Raw genomic sequence first — 13,304 nt, 5'->3', positions numbered from 1 at the left:
AATCAAATCAGAGCGCCTTGCTTCCAGGCTCCACGCACCATCAACAGCCGATTGTCGAGACATCCTTTCTCCCGCCTGTTAATTACCTGCTCTGGGACTCTCACGCCAAGTGCTGCTGAGACCGGGAGCAAGCAACCTTCGCCCACCCCCCACCCCCACGCCGACTGCCTGGGGGTTCAGGCTCGCGAGTGAGTCCGCGTACATCATCCCGTCTGCTTGACAGGCAGGACTGAGAGGGGGGTTCCAGTCCCCACCCCCGCCCCGGGCCGACTGGGGCTTTATTCTAGAGTCTATGGCGCGTGTCTGCGCTGTTCTTTCCCATTTGTAGGTGAAACCCCATTGGCTTCATTGGCTCCTTGATTTAAACCACGCCCGGCTTTCTGCCCGCTTTCCTGCTGCTGGGCTCGGCCTCCCTGCCACATCCCAGCCGGGTTCTCAGGAAGCCCGGGGGCTGCTGTGGCTGCTATTGTGTGGATGCCGCGCGTGTCCTCTCTTCTCTTCCAGAGATGGCTAACAGGGGCCCGAGCTATGGCTTAAGCCGAGAGGTGCAGGAGAAGATCGAGCAGAAATATGACGCGGACCTGGAGAACAAGCTGGTGGACTGGATCATCCTGCAGTGTGCTGAAGATATAGAGCACCCGCCCCCGGGCAGGGCCCATTTTCAGAAATGGTTGATGGACGGGACGGTAAGCTGGGCAGGGATATTGGTTGCTGGGGTGGTGGGCAGGGAAGCCCCCCTGGGGCCCTTTCTTTCTATGGGAGGCCCCAGGAGATCTTCTGTTGCCAAGGACTGGATCTCACCGGGAGGAATGGGAATGTCTTTATTTCTCTAGGGCTGTAAGATGAGGGCTCCCTGCACAATTCCCTAGCTAGTTTAAAGGATTCTCCACCCATCTGAGCATCAAGCTTCCTGCTGAGCTGTAAGCAACACCGAAGCCCTTCTGATATTTCCATTGAGAATAGAGCTAAGTGCTGCCGTGTGATCTCCTCTGCCTTCTTGGAACATCAGCCTTTCTGGGGCTTTTCTTACCCCCAGGGGAACCAGCTGGTTACATGGTGGAACAAAGGAAAGGAGTCAGGATAGCCAACTTGTCATCCTCCAGGGATGCTGAGCCCCTTGGAGATGCTCAGGGTCTCTGAAGCGGATGAGTTCCCGTGATTGGAAAGGGAATCCTTATTTGATAAGTGCAGTTCTGCCCAGATGCTGTGTGTTTGGATTTCAGGAGGACAGCTCAGCAGAGTCGAGCAAGCCCATCTTTTCTGGCATGTTGTGATTTACTGTTACATAACTGCTCTCCCACCCATGTGTTGGGTAGACCAAGGCTTGGCTTCTCGGAGTCTGTGAGAAGACCCAGCTCCGTTCTTTTACACATCATAAACTCATATAGAATGAGTTAGTGAAGACAGTAGATCCCAGAGAGCAGGTCAGAATCCACCCATTTCCCCACGAACCTCCAATGCATCCTCCATTAAGAATCTGAGATCATGTCCTCATCACCCAACATCATTCCCAAGGAGGGAATTGAGTTTTCCGGCAGCTGCAGGATTGTGGTCAGCTGCAGCCTGCGAATGGGTTCCCTGGGGTCTTCTTCTGTGTTTAATGTGGGAGCGTGTGTGTGTGTGTGTGTGTGTGTGTGTGTGTGTGTGTGTGTGTGTGTGTAGATGCACCATTCACTTCTGACTTGTGACATTTACTGCAAAGGGAAACACTGATTCTCTGTCCCCACGCTCCCTTCAGGTCCTGTGCAAGCTGATAAACAGTTTATATCCACCAGGACAAGAACCTATCCCCAAGATCTCAGAGTCAAAGATGGCTTTTAAGCAGATGGAGCAAATCTCCCAGTTCCTGAAAGCGGCCGAGGTCTATGGTGTCAGGACCACTGACATTTTTCAGACAGTGGATCTATGGGAAGGTAAACAGCCCTTCTGTCTTTGGGTCTGTTTCCCCTGGACTCCCGGTCCCATACCTCCTCTTCTCTCTACCATCTATTTGTAAAAGCCTCTTACATAGGGCTTCCCTGTGCTGCTTGGGGGAGGGGAAGTGCACTCTCAGCTGTCACCCCATGGACAGTGTTGTCCTTCCTGTTTGTGACGCTTTATGGATAGGGGTCCCGTCCTACACGTGCCGAGGATATGGCAAGGACCTCAGGAAACTAGAAGTGTCCACAGAGGAGAAGTGGGCTGGTTGCAAGGATGTCTTTTCCTCTTGTTAGCCTTTCATAACCATCACATTTAGTGGAAGAGAGGGGAGGCAGGAGTGAGTGAGTGCTCTTCTGACTCACCAGCAGTGGGGCTTACAGACAAAGCCATCTGTGCACCTCTGCCATTGAATCTGAGTAAGAGCTAGCGCTCCATCTTTCTGTTAAACCATTACCCAGAGAACAGTGACTGCATCTTCTAGGTGGGTATTCTGCTCAGGGAGACGACCAGATGATATTTTTTTTTTCATTCACATTTGTGAATTGACTTGGTGAGAAAAGTCTCACAAAGCTATCTAGATCGAATCGTAGCTATGGGCGTATTTAGCAATCCGCCACTATTGGAGAAAATGATGTGGAATGACGGTATGGCCGGAGAATCTGAGGGACCAATAGCCATATGACTTCCTGTCCCTTTGAGTGAAAATGTACATGTTAGCCCACACAGCCACAACTTGGCCTGCCTGTGGCACAGAGAGACTGCCTAACTGCCCAGACTGATTGACACACTCATTGTCACTGGTTGTCATCACAATGCGACCAACAGAACTCCTGGGTGGTGACCCGAATGGCCTGCTGACGGTGAGAGTAGAATAATGCTACTTTGATCAAGAGTCATGGGTATTCTAAAGGTTAAAATAGATTCCCAGCAGAGGACATTCTACCCAGAAAATCATAAAGAAAAAAAAAATCATCTCCTCCATCCTCACAATGACCTCAAGCCTCCACTCACACAGGGCTCCCATTTCATGCTTCTTCCATGGGTGAGTAGTTCAACCCTGAAGAGGCCAGGGGACTGAACTTAGATTTTCTATCGCTTCAGATATCTGAAGTGCTGGCTAGGCCACCAGACCTCATGGACATCTGCCTCCCGTTCTCCATGGCTGGCCTCACTGAGGACACTGGCCTGACCCCTACCCAGGTCAAAATTACGGTGATTCTCCACTATCAATACAGTTTCTTCTCAATGATATTCTTCCTTCCTCACCAGAAGCACACAGATAAGAGCTTTTCTGGACACTGACACACAGTTCTTCTCACGGAACTATGAAGGAAATGTTTTCCACCTCCCCATTGCACAGATAACAACACCTGCCTGCCCCTGGTTATGTGTGTCCATCAGAGGGTTCATAGTTCACAGACCCGAGATTCCACCCCGGGCTCTGATGCCAAAACACAAGACCTTACTCAACAGGCCACACCGCTCTTTAGCCAGGGGGCTTAGCTTCCTTCATCTCTACCATGAGTGTGCCGCTGAGACACTACAGTGATGAGCTGTGGATGCCAGGGAGGCAGAGAAGCATGGAGGAGGATGAGTCAAAACTGTGTGAAACCAAAAGATAGAGTGTTAGAGCAAATGAGAGAAACCCTGGTGAGCACCCAAGTGCAGGAAGTGTGTAAGAGGAAGGGCACTGGAGGTACTTGGGGGGTAGGGTCTAAAGGGAGCCTTCCCATCTACATTATTAAGAACTAGCTTTACTTCCTTTCTCCCTTTGTCCAAACACCATGGAGAGGAGCTTTATACTTGGGAGGGGATACTCAAAACAAAAGGGGAGAGATGGAGCAGTAATTCTGGGTGAGCAGAATATGTGGTGCTCTACGCACCTGCCATAGCCTGTGTGTTAGACACTCCTGGAGAAAGAAGAAAGCTAGGAGGCGTAAGTGTTACTGGGGCAACCTGAGATGTAGCTCTAGAATATGATAGTGCTTCTAGATAAAGAGAGCAAGACAGACGATGAAAGTTATCATTCTCCATACCCCGACCCATTCCTGCCCCCATGCAGAAGGACAGGACTTTAAATGAAAGAAGGAGAATCTTTCTAAAGGTACTGTGATTGACAGCTCGCAGAAAGGCTAGCTGAACTTCACAAAAGGTAGGGATATGCAAGAGAGCTAACAGCAAGCAAACAGATACTTAGGAGTTTCCAAATGACTTGCTGGAAGCCCCAAGGAAGGCTGAGATTGAAGATGATGTCACGGACAAGAGACTTGATATTTCCCAGGATTCCTGTCTGAAGCTCAGGCCAGAACTGTTTCTCATACTGAGGAGCGTAGGAGTAGAAAGCAGGTTGCTTTGAACAGAGAAGTGGGTGGGACGGCATTGGTGACACAGACCGTGGACTGAGCATGTGAGGCTCTGGGCCTTTCTGCAGAAGCTGCTTGTAATGCACGATTGGGGTGATGACTAAACCATAATCAAAGAGCAGGGTTGGCGTGTGATTATGTGACATGTCTGTGTGAGGATGTACACACTCTATCTCATAGATATCAGACATCAGACTAGCCATTTGCAAAGCTCATCACACTTACAATTCTACTCCCTGACCGAGGTGGCAATCCTGCCCTGACATTTCAGTAACTCCTGTTAATTCATGAGTCCCTGCATCACAGTTGTGGTGGCTGTGGCTGCTGTGGGTCCACTCCCCCGCCTTTCCTAGACACTTCTCTTCCTCCTCTGCAGGTGCTTTATGCTTGGCTGCTCTCAGTACCCTATTTCCTTTGCTTGGCACCTGTTCCCTAAGTATGGCTCTGCTTGCTCACAGTTGTCCAGTGCCTTTCCAAGCTGCTTCTGTGTTACAGACCAGGAAAGCTGCAGGAGCCCAGGTTTGCCAAATACCTTCTTCTTTAAGCTTTACTTACTCATGTAGGTGGGGCACCAGAAGCACCCATCATTCTTGAACCCCCTTTCGGTACATTGTTGGGAAGAGACCTGGGGCCAATAAGGACACAAGCGTCTTCAAAAAGAAACCCAGGTGACAACTTGATCATGGAGATATTACAGACAAACTTACCAAAGCCATCCCTGGGGAAAGAGCCAGAGTGATCATCATTGTTGGTGATGGGGAAAGGCAAAGAATAGAAGGGTACTGGGGAAGCTTTCCTCCATAAGGAGAAAAGGTAAATGGTCTGCCAGGTTCCTTTTAGATTTGACACAGATGTCTGTGAAGGGCAGGGGTGGGGTGGAGCTGTTTCAGCTATGACTCAGAGGAGAGGACAGTGCGGCCAGTCTGCAGCATCTTTCCTATGAATACTAAAGGGGAGACAGAGAAAGAAAGCAACACTACACCGAGTCTCTATGTGTATGAGAGAAAAACACACAAGAGAAAGCAAGTATGCTGGTCTGCGGTCTGGTCAGAAAAACCTCAATGGGACTGTCCTGTGAGGTGGGGTGGGGTTCAGAAGCTAGACAGCCTGGACCACACCTGTGTGCTATCGCTGATCAGTTCAAACGTCTAAGCCCCGAATTTCTCCTGTGCCAAATGGGGCTAATAAAACCTATTTCACAGGGGTTGATCTAGAGAACAAAGGAAGTGATGTGTTAGAAATGCTCAGAGGGTGCCTGATAAGTTGTAGTCTAAGTATTGTCACTGGCCTGCCCTTTCTGGGACTAATAGGAAGGGCAGGGACTCGAGAGTCATAGATTCCTCTTTAAAAGATGGATTTATAAAAGATGATTAATAACCGCACTTACAAGCTGATAGGATCGCCTGGATGACCGTTCGTGCAGGTTCCTTTATTGACTTTTTCACTTAGTAGTCATTGAATCTGTCATCTTTCCCTATGATGTATCGCATTGTCAAGTTCAGACCCAGGAGACCTTGGTAGAACGAAGGTAGCGTGGGTTTTAGAGTAGATATGCTGAAGTCCTTCTTCCAGTGCATCCTAGCTGTGTGACTGTTTACAGTGTTCAGCTGCCAAGAGGCTTGGCTCTCTTCTGTGTATTGGTCTAGCACCCCCAACGCCTAGAGGTATCGTATGGAACAAGCACGTTAAGTCTCTAGCATGCTATATGATTCCTATTTGCCTAATACGTGTTGACTTTTCTTCTGCTACTGTAAGCTCATCAGCAGTGACCTTTGGGGCCTATTTGTATAACCACTTAGTGTCGAATGTTAAGAATTCTAAAATGTCAGAGCAGACAATACCCAAAGAGCAATCAACTTGATCATTCTTCTCAGCAGCACCGATGGAGGATAATGGACGCATGGTTTTGTGTTGGCTGTTTTTTCTCCTGATGATGGGAGTCGGGGAGGTGTTGTTTACACGGAAGTGTAGAGCCTGGAAGGTTCACGTGTACTGTCTCAGGAGGTGTCACTACGTGTGCTTTTCCCCAACAGCAGAAGTTGAAGACACGTTTCACCTAGCCTGAGATGGTTTGGGGGATACTGCAAGGTCCCCACAGTGACCTGAGATACCACAAACGCCCACTCCTCCACCTTTCCTTTTCCAGTGCAGCATCCTCGGCTGCATTGACTGGAAAGGGCTGCTGGCAATGGTCTGCCTCTGCTCTCCGGGGAGTCCCACTTTGAGAACAACTACCTTACAGTGTCTCTTCCCGCTGGCCAGAATAGAAGCAACAAAAATCCATAAAATCCAGAGAGAAAACCCAGCCCACCTTCTGACATTTCTCCCTGGACTATAGCAGTATTTTCTCAGGGAGACGGGAAATGATTTTTCATTCACAGCTTGTTTTCTCTGTGATGTACATATGAAAAATCAGTTTCTAAGAGTTACCAGAAGGATAGACTGGTAGAGACTAGTAAATAGCAGTTCTGAAACAAATTTAGTTTGTTTCAGACAAGACCGACATTTAGTGTTAAAGACAGAAATAGAAAATAGTGCCAAACCTCACTTTTCCAACTCAAGTGACTTCCACGTTGCCTTTATTCACCCCTTTTCTTCTCATTTGTTTTCTTCTTCTTCTTCTTTTTTTTTTATTGAAAATAGATTCTTTTCTCAAACAATATATCCTGATTATAGTTTCCCCTCCCTCCACTCTTCCCAGTTCTTCCCCACTTTCCCTCCTCTCTGGGTCCACCCCCTTTCTGTCTCTCATTAGAGACGAACAGGCATCTAAGAGATAACCAAACATAGTAAGATGAAGCAAAAACTTTCATATCTTAGTTGGACATGGCAACCCAACAGGAGGAAAAGAATCCCAAGAGCAGGCGTAAGAGTCAGAGACCCAATTGCTCTCATAATCAGGAGTCCCATAAAAACACTAAGCTAGTATCTATATATGTATATACACACAGGACCTGTTGTAGACCCATGTAAGACATGCATAGGATTTCTTGAATGTAAATTTAAGAGAATAAATTCCATGTGTAAGATATCTTGAATGTAAATTTAAGCGAATAAATTCATTAGAGTATCTTTATCTAACACTCAAACTTTATAAGCACTGAGTTGGGCCATTACAAGGCAGAACTCCAGGCTTCATTCCCCAAGGCTTATAGATTAGTAGTTTGGGGTTTATGGCTATTTTGAGGTGCTATTATTTTGTGATAATACAGAACACAGTGGGAACGGTGACACTTGGGAGGCTTTAAAACCTCAAGTCTGATATTAACTTCTCATGATAAAGAAACAGAAGAACCCAGACAGCCTATTGGTGCAAGCTTTCTGTCTTCCTGGGTCACTTTGCTTCTCATGGCCAGTGGCAGAGTCTTACGTCATTACTAGGACTGTCTCCTTCACGCTGTGCTTGCATGTGGAAAATTAACAAATCTGGATAGTCTATCTTTTAGTACTCTATGTCTTTATTTTCTTGGGAGAATGGTATTGAGTGGAAGTAATCAAGCTGACTGGAAGAGTCGTAAGCATTTGCCAAGGTGTCCAGGATGGCTTTCAGGAATCGAAGTGATTCTCAGCAGGCAAACTTCCAGCTTGGATCAAAGTACTTCTAATGATCAGTTGTACTCCTTTGACTTTGTGGAAGATGTCTCTGAAGGGAGGCATTATTGCTTAACAAATTTTATGTAATTCTTAGTACTTGTCAGATACTATGATGTTAAAAAAAAATAAAACCAAAAATTTAGAGTGAGGCTTACATGTCCATCTGACCACGTAAAGATTGTCTTGGGAGATTGCTCCAGAATCTGCATATTTAAGGTGCTCAGGCTATTCTGATAGTCAGGCTAGTGCTGCAGTCACCAGATTAAAGCCTGTGTTTCTCGGACTGATGGTTTGAGTCACCTGTGTATTATTTACTGAGCTTATTGTAATGTAGATTCTTGGGACTTTCCAAGTCAACTTCTCATGAAAAAAAAAAGCTTTAGTATTCAAAATTCATACACTACACTTGGAGAGACATCCCCCCTGTGCCCACTTCCTTAAATAAATAACAAAGCATGGGAATGCACTCTGAAGCAAGCTGGACATGGCGATTTTTTGCACTTGCATCCTTCTGTAAGCTTCCTAAGAAGGCAGATATTACACGTGGCTTTGGAACAGCAGTTTAGCTTTTGTTGTTTTATACCCAGCACTCTGTACAGATCTTCCTTGACCTTGCTGTTTCTTGACACATTTACATATTTGACCCCCTGTGGACAGAAATCGGGTTCTATGAGGGGCCCCAGTTTCTGCCACCTGCCCCTCCCATCTCACACTACTCACTAGATCTCTGTTTCTAATCTGGAAAGAGGCCAGGTTGGACAAGAACTCTCTTTCCCATGTCATCAGTCCAAGAATTTTGGCATTTGTCACAAAAGTCTCTGCTAGAAAACATAACACAATAAAATGGACTAGCTGTGCACTGACTAAGAGAGAAGATTTCTAGTCATTGAATTATTTAGAATCTTGGTAACTAACAAGTCAGCATATAGACTCCATTTTTTTTCATAGCAAAATTATTCCAGACAAAAATATCCAGTAGCTTATGACCATTTTGGGGTTGGTGTCCTTAATCCTATGGTACGCAGGATCAAAGCCCAGATTTGGATTCCCTGTGTTACCGATGGCCTGATCCCTTTGGTTATCTCTGATCACTGGTTCCAGCCAAGGAACATGGTTCCCCACTCATTTCACAAAAGGGAGGAGCAGAGGGGATAGCAGTGAAGTGGAGTGTACCTACTGTGGAGTTTAAATTCAGTTCAACAGGAGCTAGAGCTGGACTCGGGTTTACTTGTTGGGTGACTCCGAGGGTTTTAGCAAATCCCCTTGAATTAGTTTTGCTGTCTACAGATGGGGAGGAGTAATATCCACTTTATAATGCTAAGATCTCACGTGATAAAACAGCTAACCCGTAATTTACATTAAATCTCTTGCTTTGCATGCTTTTTTTTTAAAAAAAAAAATCTAGTTTGTTCTTATGAAATAATGCCTCCTTTCCTTAGATGTGTCTAGCTCAGGCATACGCTCACTTCCTTGACCCCTGTACTGAGAAGAGGGTGGGTGGTGTTGGTTTTATGTTTCTAGGTTCCTGGATCTCTAACCCTTGCCTGCGGCTCAGTCCTTTCTGAGTTTATATATGTGCACATTAGCCAGCTACTTGGGAAGGAAGCCCACACCGAGCTGGAACAAAGTTTGTGTTCCACCTATTGCTCATCTAATGTCGATGGCTGACTTGCTGAGTGCCCTTCCACATTGTCCCAGATCCTGTACATGTCAGACGGAGTGCTTCCAACTCTATGTTCCTGCCGCTCTGTGTAAGAGCTGAGCTGATTGGCAGACTCTAGCTAATACTTCCTGTACTTACTCAATTTGTTTTAGGCTCTCCTTAATAGCTTTGCTGTGTATGAGTACACCCAGCCACATCTCTTTCCAGAACGTTATGACTACAGGCGTATCTTTTAAAGCAGCCTATTACACAGTGACAATTACAGAAAGGCATTTCGTCTATGAGAGAGAAAAGTTTTCCTAATAGCCATCTCAGCGTTTCTTCTCTCCAAATTCTTAGTATTTTTTGTAGCCTTCCCCTTCCAACTATTACTCCATTTACCACCACCCCAGTAGTTGAGTCTAAGAGAGTCTCCACTGACAGAATTTCCTCCCTGTACCTATCTATCAGCCATCCTCACAGGCCTCAGACTCCAGACAATTACCCTGTAGTGAGTGTCAGAGGTATGGACGGAGGAAACCATGCAAGGGAAGGAGACTCTTGCCTCTCTCCTTGAAACACAGGAACATCCTGAGCAGGACTTGCTAAAGGCCATAATTGTTGACTTCATTACAGTTCCCGCTCCCTTCTCTCAGTCCGTCTGCCTTTCCCCTGCAACTCTGTATTCCCCGGTGGCTGAGCGGCAGGAAGCAGACCAAGGAGATCACAGATGGCTCACTGGGTCAGATAAGAGCCTTTGATATATTTGCTCTTCCCTTCCTCAGGCCCCCACGAGCCTTCTCTCTCTCTCTCTTTTAACTCCGTGCCTTTTCGCATCTACAGCCTTTATTCCTGCTTTGTGCAGACCTTTGTTGTGTTTCCAAGTTGCAGCCCACCTACACAGGGAGCACCTTCTCTAGTTTGAGACTTGCCAGTCATCTAAAAGGAGGAAGGAGAGAGGATGGAAGGAGCTGGCTGACTTGAAGCCTCAGCTGGCTTCTCTATGGGCAATCCTGTGACCACGTCCCCACTCCTTATGTGAGACTACCCCTTGCCCCCCTCCCCGGCTCTGTTCTCTCTCACACATGGGCCAGTGATTTATTGTCTCCATTAGTTCCTTTCATGCATCGCATAATAGAGGGCTGTCGCTTGTGTCTTGAGTGCTCTTTGTGTTGATTTCTTTCTCCATTTGCCCGTGGACCAGAGCACCGAGTGCATACTCAATTTGATGAACGTGGATGATTTTAGACCCTGCTAACCCAGATAAAGTAAAAGAGAGGAGCCCCCCTGGGGTCTGGAGCAGAATTACTGTAAGCAAGCAACTTATCTGCAGTTTTCCCTTCTCTGTCCACTCTTGATGAAAGTGCTCTCCTGCAGGCCGTCACCCAGGACCTCCTGATCAGATCGCATAGCTTACTGAAGCCACGAAGGCCAGGCCCAAGGCCAGGGGTGGATCTGTATGTGAGCTGCAAATGTTTGCAGTGTTTATTATACATGCACTTGAATGAATTAGAAAGAGCCTTCTTGTGGAAATACAAGAGTCGACAGGATTGGCGTGGGGTTTATGTCGGAGCCACTCTGAGAAGTGTTATTTAGTACTTCTCCCTAGATCGTAGTCATCCATAGCCTCCTCTAGAGCTCTTCCCGGGTGTAGACATCATCTCCTCCCAACATCCCCGGCCCTGACACACTTGGCTTTCATCTCCTCGTTGGGTTGGTTCCAGGGAAGGACATGGCAGCTGTGCAGAGGACCCTGATGGCTCTAGGCAGCGTGGCAGTCACCAAGGATGACGGCTGCTACCGAGGAGAGCCCTCCTGGTTCCACAGGTAAGTCCCTTCCTGCCTCCAAAGAAGCAAACACTTCTGGCCCCACAACAGGGCCCACTGGGCAAGGAAGACCGATGCCGCCATTCTAGCCAGCATCCAGCCAGGGCCGAGGTGCTTGGGTGTTCTTGTTAGCTCCTCGCGCGCCCCTCTCCCTTGTTCCTTCCCTCCTTTTGTCTTTTTTATTCTCTTTGATGCACCTAATAAAGATTAAATATGTCCCTTTGCCAAGTACCATCGCAGTTTGTAACTGTTACCCAGCAGGCTGACTAATAGCTCCCTCTTTGACTCTCGAAAGTGTCCTGATCTGGGTGATAAATTATGTGATTATTTCAGTCTACTGAAAGGGCCTTTCAGGACCTTTTCCTTAAGTGATCTTTTTGGCAGTGAGAGTAGAGACAGAGCTGTGCAAACGGAGGAGTTTGCTGGCAGATGAAAGAGATGCTTGTAGCTGCTACCTGGTAATTCATTTTATTCATTTTCTTAATCCTTTTTTTCCTCCTGGAGAAGTATAAAAGGAACTAGCCTATGTCCTTTAGATGACCTTGACCTAAATTCCTCCTAGAAACATATTGAAATCCTGGTCTTAGTTTCAGAATTATTGATGATCCACCATGGCCTGTATGGCTGCAAATCTAAATTTATTTCCAATCTAGCCCTTTACCAAAATATGGCAGCCTCTGCTCAGGAAATATAAATTGCTCCTTGAAGACTCCCAGATTGATTGGGCAGTGAAACAGAGATTAATCTTTGGTCCTATGTGGGAAGGGTGGAATGGGACTCATGACATGTTTTGTAAAAGAAGTTAGTTTTGTGAGTGGAGGTACCTGAGAGGGTGAGAAGGTAAAGACAGGGGTGGCCTAAAGAGGAAGATGAAGGGAAAAAGAGAAGCTGAGATTGAGTTTTCCAGAAGGGCAGCTATGGGTTCTCCTTTCTTTTTTTTTTGCTAGAAATTCTAAGAATCATCTTGATTCCTAATGGATAGGAAACTTGTATGTACTTGTCAGCCACAGGTCAGGATAAGCCATAGCTCATGGTGAACCACAACTCAGTAGACCACAGCTCAGGATAATCACGACTCATAGTGGGTCACAACTCAGTAGACCACAGCTCAGGGTAGGCCATAGCTCAAGGTGGGTCATAGCTCATAGTAGAGGAAGAGTCTGCTGGTGTGTTTGACTGCCTCACCTAGAAGCTGTGTAACCATATCTTGAGAAGGATTTGGAACTATCACATGACATAAGTCCATCTCACTCTTCCCATCCAGGAAAGCCCAGCAGAACCGGAGAGGATTTTCAGAGGAGCAGCTTCGCCAGGGACAGAACGTCATAGGCCTGCAGATGGGCAGCAACAAGGGTGCCTCCCAGGCGGGCATGACGGGGTACGGGATGCCCAGGCAGATCATGTAAGAGGCCACATCTTGTCCCCCTGGTAGAGAGGACGAATGTTCCACGCCACAGTCTGTGACAAAGAAATAGGTAGTCACCTTCTCACCTTCTCCTCTTCCTCAAAGCCTTCTGTCCCCTGTTTCTGCAAGTGCTGCCTTTCCGCTGAGAATCCACGCTGCCTATTGCTGCCACCTCTTGTTCATTTAGAACTATGCAAAGACTCCGCTCCCTCTTTCTGACCTCCTGCGCCCCGAGACCTCCGGTTGTTTGAGTATTTATTTATTTATTTGCCAAAAATTTCTCTCCTCGACTCACAGAACGTACCTAATAAACAACTTAGTCTGGGTTCCAGAGCGTCACTTCATTCTTGGTCGGGGACTTTGCCGACTGGCATGGTTCCTTCCTGTTTCACTCAAGAGGTAGTGGACAAGATGAAATTAGTGTAGACTACAGAAAATGGACTAACTGTGAGGAAGCTTTTGCAATATCGCCGTGTTTATCTTGGTAATTTCAATAGAAAAATTAGAAATAGTTTTTTCCCACTAGAGATCTTAAAGTTAAGAGTTCACAAGC

At 46.8% G+C, this 13,304-nt stretch overlaps 1 protein-coding gene across 1 annotated transcript; it reads left to right on the top strand.

Annotated features, from left to right (window-relative positions):
• The first annotated feature begins 225 nt into the window (after positions 1–225).
• Positions 226–12,922, top strand: Tagln3 (transgelin 3). Its single transcript, XM_052740808.1, has 4 exons — positions 226–686; positions 1,739–1,913; positions 11,244–11,346; positions 12,611–12,922. The coding sequence occupies exons 1-4, from the start codon at positions 507–509 to the stop codon at positions 12,750–12,752; spliced, it is 600 nt and encodes a 199-aa protein (XP_052596768.1). The 5' UTR covers positions 226–506; the 3' UTR covers positions 12,753–12,922.
• The last annotated feature ends 382 nt before the right edge of the window (positions 12,923–13,304 follow it).

The sequence above is a fragment of the Peromyscus californicus genome, unplaced genomic scaffold, assembly GCF_007827085.1.
Source record: "Peromyscus californicus insignis strain IS unplaced genomic scaffold, ASM782708v3 Scaffold_16__1_contigs__length_79575227, whole genome shotgun sequence".
Taxonomy (NCBI): Eukaryota; Metazoa; Chordata; class Mammalia; order Rodentia; family Cricetidae; genus Peromyscus; species Peromyscus californicus.
Note: the sequence above shows the minus strand (reverse complement) of the source record. Positions and strands in the feature narration are given on the sequence as shown.

Bases quoted from the DNA above. Each gene is read 5' to 3' on its own strand.
- Tagln3 (XM_052740808.1), top strand. From the start codon at position 507: ATGGCTAACAGGGGCCCGAGCTATGGCTTAAGCCGAGAGGTGCAGGAG. The intron at 687-1,738 runs GTAAGCTGGGCA...CGCTCCCTTCAG, and splicing joins AATGGTTGATGGACGGGACG to GTCCTGTGCAAGCTGATAAA. The intron at 1,914-11,243 runs GTAAACAGCCCT...GGTTGGTTCCAG, and splicing joins GACAGTGGATCTATGGGAAG to GGAAGGACATGGCAGCTGTG.